Genomic DNA, 5,962 nt, shown 5'->3' with positions numbered 1-5,962 from the left:
TATAGAGCCGGTATCACTCTCGTACTCGAGTGATATTGCTCATATTTATATATATATTCTGTGACACAAAAACAATATTATTTATAAAATTATAGTGGATTTATATCGTCCACCATGACACTCACTGTGAGAAACACTGCAAGCGGAGTGATACAAACAGTGAAACAGTTGGAGTGCTGTTATCACTAGAATATCGCACTCCTGGAAAAGGCTCTCAGCCAATCAGATATGAGGACCAGGAAGATAGAAGACACTCAAAAAGCATCTGCTTATCTGTTCTCTGTGGATTTGGGGATGGCGGCTCTCTCTTTGGTGATGAAGATAAAGTGAAAAGTCACATACGTCACAAACCACAGGAAGACAGATGTGGAAAACCACTTAAATTTTCATGTCTAGAGCATACTTGTCTTCAGAACACTGAAAAACAGAAGATGTTCCTTTTGCTCTGTGAATGCAGTGACCTTTTGACCCTCAGCGGGGTGAAGGACTTCTGCATCTCTGTTCTCATGGGAGTAAAGAGCAAATGACGTGTGCATTTACGTGTTTGTGTGCTCAATTCCAGGTAAAAGGATATTGTGAGACTTCATAACGTGACAGTTTTCACGTGCGGCACGAGCGCGGTGTGACATCGGTCACGTCTCGTGATGAACTCCATTAGTAATGGCCATAATAAATGCTACATATGATTGATTCTGTCCTTTAGTGCAATAATTCAGAATTAGCGTCACATCCAGATCCATTCTGGTGTGCAACACCCATTTTTCACCATCTAATCAATTCCCAAATGATAAAATCAATTCCTGCCATACATTTTTCTTCACTTAATAACAGAAATGCACCAATGTGCTAACAGGGAATGTTCGCAGAATGTTCTGGCAAGGTTTTCTCAAAGTTATACACAAACGTTCGTCAAAGTTTATCAAAGTTTTGTTTTTAGTTGGACTTTAGTTAAATGTTTTTTTAAATGTTACTACTTGTTTCAGAACGTTCAGAGAACATTCAAAAGACATTCCCATGATGATACATTATAATACGTTATAAAAATGGAATGTTCCCTGAACATTCATGTAAACAAATGTTTTAAAACATTTAAAGAACTGGATATTTTGAATGTTCAGAGAATATTTCATTACACAAAGGTGTTTTTAGTTCACAGTAACCTCCTCAAGTTTATGGCTACAGTATTTGGTTTAGAAAAATGCCAGGGTCAGATCTAATAAGAATTCAGATTTATGTGTTTAATTACATTTCAAATAAAAATGCATGGCTGAAAATTACAGCAGTGCTCGTCCGTTAGGAAACAAATCCACTAATACAGCAAAAAGGTGTTTGAAATGCACAGAGCAATCCATAACAGCACTGTAATTATGCATGTGTGCTGTCTTTAAATGCATATTAGCATAACAAAACACAAGGAAGGAATAGCTAATTTCCTCATTTCTCAGTATGTCTGTGTAAATTCATTTTTCTAAAACATACAGGATGTAAAATGTTCGAACAAAAAATGTTTGTTTGGTTGAATAATTACTTAGTCATTAATCTTCATAACCATAAGACATAAGAGAGAAAATGTGGCACTATTATTTATAAAATTATAGTGGATTTATATCGTCCACCATGACACTCACTGTGAGAAACACTGCAAGCGGAGTGATACAAACAGTGAAACAGTTGGAGTGCTGTTATCACTAGAATATCGCACTCCTGGAAAAGGCTCTCAGCCAATCAGATATGAGGACCAGGAAGATAGAAGACACTCAAAAAGCATCTGCTTATCTGTTCTCTGTGGATTTGGGGATGGCGGCTCTCTCTTTGGTGATGAAGATAAAGTGAAAAGTCACATACGTCACAAACCACAGGAAGACAGATGTGGAAAACCACTTAAATTTTCATGTCTAGAGCATACTTGTCTTCAGAACACTGAAAAACAGAAGATGTTCCTTTTGCTCTGTGAATGCAGTGACCTTTTGACCCTCAGCGGGGTGAAGGACTTCTGCATCTCTGTTCTCATGGGAGTAAAGAGCAAATGACGTGTGCATTTACGTGTTTGTGTGCTTGCCAGGTTGTGTCCCTTAACATTCATGTAAACAAATGTTTTAAAACATTTAAAGAACTGGATATTTTGAATGTTCAGAGAATATTTCATTACACAAAGGTGTTTTTAGTTCACAGTAACCTCCTCAAGTTTATGGCTACAGTATTTGGTTTAGAAAAATGCCAGGGTCAGATCTAATAAGAATTCAGATTTATGTGTTTAATTACATTTCAAATAAAAATGCATGGCTGAAAATTACAGCAGTGCTCGTCCTTTAGGAAACAAATCCACTAATACAGCAAAAAGGTGTTTGAAATGCACAGAGCAATCCATAACAGCACTGTAATTATGCATGTGTGCTGTCTTTAAATGCATATTAGCATAACAAAACACAAGGAAGGAATAGCTAATTTCCTCATTTCTCAGTATGTCTGTGTAAATTCATTTTTCTAAAACATACAGGATGTAAAATGTTCGAACAAAAAATGTTTGTTTGGTTGAATAATTACTTAGTCATTAATCTTCATAACCATAAGACATAAGAGAGAAAATGTGGCACCTGTATCACTAAGCATCTGTTTAGTAAATAAAAGATAAAAGCCCTATTCTGAAAGCTAGAAAGCTGCCTATCTGAACAACCTGAACAACCTCGAAAGCAAAGATTGTTCCTAGATGTAGGTATCAACGTAATATTGTAATTTATCAAAACATACCATTTGTAGATAAGAAGATCCCTTACAAGCTCACTCTTTAATCATATTTTAAAAACAATAGGAGTCATTATGAAAATAAGATGTATACTTTAAATTTCAGCAAATTGCATTTAAAGGGGTCATATGATGCTGCTAAAAAGAACGATTTGATACTTTAGTCTTTGCAACTTTACAGATCTTCTTTATGCACCAAGAGCTTGTAACACTTCAAAGAGAAAAGGAAAAATTGAAATCGCATCATATATAAAATATATTACTATATATTAAAATATACTACTTTTTCATTTAATTGAAAATAACGTCTCGGTTACGTATGGTAACCCTCGTTCCCTGAAGGAGGGAACGGAGACGTCACGTCGGATGACCGACGAAATTGGGATCTCGCTTAGAGAGACCAATCGTAACACTTCAAAGAGAAAAGGAAAAATTGAAATCGCATCATATATAAAATATATTACTATATATTAAAATATACTACTTTTTCATTTAATTGAAAATAACATGAAATTACGGGTCTGAAAATGCTACATTCATTTCACACTTATTCTTTTAAATGATATTTTCTACATAAGAGAAACTCTTCCTCAAGGGATATACACTTTTATTTCATTCAATACCAAAACGTATCAATAAAATAGTTTAATTGACTTAAAAAGTGATCCGATTTAGCTGGTGTTTGAGTATGCTTTCTATGTTTTGCACTTAATAATCCCATAGTTAGCCTAGCAACATGCTAACTCAAATGCTGGAATCAAATTTCTTCCTTTGCTGGATTTGCTGTCTATGTAGAACATTCCAAATCAGTCACTTATGAGGTTCCATGATGGTTATTGTTTTAGAAGGGACAGTAGCTGCCTATGTGCTGTATATAGTACACAGCAAGCTTAGAACAGAGATATTATGATTTCTTCCTTTGTGGTACAGTGAATAATTTAGATGCATTCATGGAAAGCTTGGTTCTATTCATATCTGTCTTTACTTTTCTGTTACTTATTCAGAGGCCTCAAGGCATTCAGCCACAGGGGCCCAAGTGGATCTGGACGGCTCTACGACAGGCTTTCGGAAAACCTCTCCTCCTCAGCATCACCTACCGTTTCATGGCAGACCTGCTTGGCTTTGCTGGGCCGCTCTGCATCTCTGGCATTGTGCACCATCTCAGTAAAGAAAACCACACCATTCAGCCACCGGTAAGAACATTAATGTCTTTTGCACACATCTGAGCCACATATAAAACAACAAAGAATAAAGGCAGAATTTTGGTTGGTCCAAAAGTAAAAGACACTGAAATTAAATTCTTAAAGTATTTTTGTTGTTGTCATGAACAAGTACTTTTGTTCTCTGAGGTATTTTGAGGGTAAAATTAGAAACCGTTGCAGTGGGAGACTCACTTCTGGCCATGGTTCTTTTCATGTAACATTCTTGTGTTACAAAGCGTTTTATCTTCATGCTGCTGTCATCAATTATTAAAAAGTTTAACAGCATACTGTCTGGCTCTTGGATGTCAGATGTTGGCCTGTTTGGATGTCTTTGTATGATGTAATCCACTTCACCACATGGAGTTAGTGATGGCAAGACACCGATATAAGATATATGAACAATCCACATAGAAAAAATTTTTCATTTTAAAAAATAAAATGTTATTAAAATGCCTAAATATTTATTTATCTTGTTACCACACTGAAAGCCATGGCCATCACGCATGTAATTGTATTTATTTATTTAGAGAGAGGTATTAGCAGTAGCGCTTGCTTTAGAGAGTAGTCGTCCTATGTTTTTTATGTCTTATAAATTCATATTTTCATGATTTATTATAAATGTGTAGTTTTTTCCTAATTATTTTTATTTTATTGTTTGTAACATTTTGGATATTTTATAATTGTTGTAGATAGATTGGGTCATTGTGTGATTTTCAAACGTTTTAATAAAAGTTTGAGGGGACACACATCTGCTGAAAGTAATAACTGAGGATCATGATTCATTTATGGTTATGGCATTTTCAAAGATGGCTTCTAATAGAGAAAACAAATAGCTGTGATGTGTTGTTCAGGGTAGCAATTCTCTAAAATCTGTATTTCACTTCAGAAATTGTATTCACTTGCCAGTGGCAAACTTTAATGAGTTTCTATAGCTTAATTTTACGCATTTGTGTAAATATGTTTTACAGAGGAATTCATGGCTAACACTAAATGGTTTGGTGTATTTCAGGTGAAGCATCTTGGAATCTACTTCATCTCCTCCCAGGAGTTTCTCGCTAACGCTTATGTCCTCGCTGTGCTACTGTTCTTCGCTCTGCTCCTCCAGAGGACTTTCCTCCAGGCCTCCTACTATGTTGCCATCGAGACTGGAATCAACCTGAGAGGAGCCATTCAGGTCAGCGCAGCAGAGACTCCAATGACTCCATAACCTTTGATTGACCGAGTCCCTAATAACTGTTAGGAAAAGTTACTTTTAAAGGGGTCATGAACTGCCTTTGTTTTTTATTTTGTCCTGTTCTCTGAGATCCACTTATAATGTTATCAAGAATTTTCATTAAAAAAACATAATTTAGAAGTAATAGGCTATTTTCTGTCCTGTTTTTAACCCCCCTCATCAGTATACGCTCTGTTTGAATAGGTGTGGCGGATTGTAGACTCTGAAGTAAATGCCAAAAAATTTACTCAACTGTTTTAAATATTGATAATCAGCAAATCGGCATATTAGAATGAGTTCTGGATCATGTGACACTGAAGACTGGAGTAATGATTCAATGACAAATTCAGCTTTGATCACAGAAATAAATTATATTTTAAAATATATTCAAATAGAAAGCAGTTATTTTAAATAGTAAAAATATTTCAAAATGTTACTGTTTTTGCTGAACTTGGGATCAAATAAATGCAGGCTTGGTGAGCAGAAGAGAATTCTTAAAAAAAAAAAACATTAAAAAACTTACTGTTCAAAAACTTCTGACTGGTAGTGTAGGCTAATTATTCTTATAGATTGAAACAAATGTGCTTTAGCCAGTATAAAGGGTATAAAAAGTGCTCTGAGTTGCTGCAGAAAAAAAAATGAGCTACAATAAAAACATGTTGCTGGAGACGGGCTTATTATTGAAAATGCAAACTGATTGCCTGCCAGCAGGAGGCACTTTGAGAGCGGTAGAACTAGTGGTTTCTCCAGTAACGGCTGTAATCAAATCAGCTCCGCTCATGAACGCTACTTTATCAGATAAAAT

General features: G+C 35.4%; 1 protein-coding gene across 1 annotated transcript in view; it reads left to right on the top strand.

The window, feature by feature from the left end:
* Nucleotides 1-5,962, top strand: part of abcc8 (ATP-binding cassette, sub-family C (CFTR/MRP), member 8) — a 78,582-nt gene that overhangs the window by 15,727 nt on the left and 56,893 nt on the right. The window contains exons 7-8 of the mRNA XM_016576562.1: nt 3,747-3,935; nt 4,954-5,118. Coding sequence (XP_016432048.1) covers nt 3,747-3,935; nt 4,954-5,118 — 354 coding nt within the window. The remainder of the gene's footprint in view (nt 1-3,746; nt 3,936-4,953; nt 5,119-5,962) is intronic.

Source organism: Sinocyclocheilus rhinocerous, unplaced genomic scaffold, assembly GCF_001515625.1.
Source record: "Sinocyclocheilus rhinocerous isolate Xijiao unplaced genomic scaffold, SAMN03320098_v1.1 scaffold954, whole genome shotgun sequence".
Classification (NCBI taxonomy): Eukaryota; Metazoa; Chordata; class Actinopteri; order Cypriniformes; family Cyprinidae; genus Sinocyclocheilus; species Sinocyclocheilus rhinocerous.
This window is presented reverse-complemented; position numbering and strand designations above follow the sequence as displayed.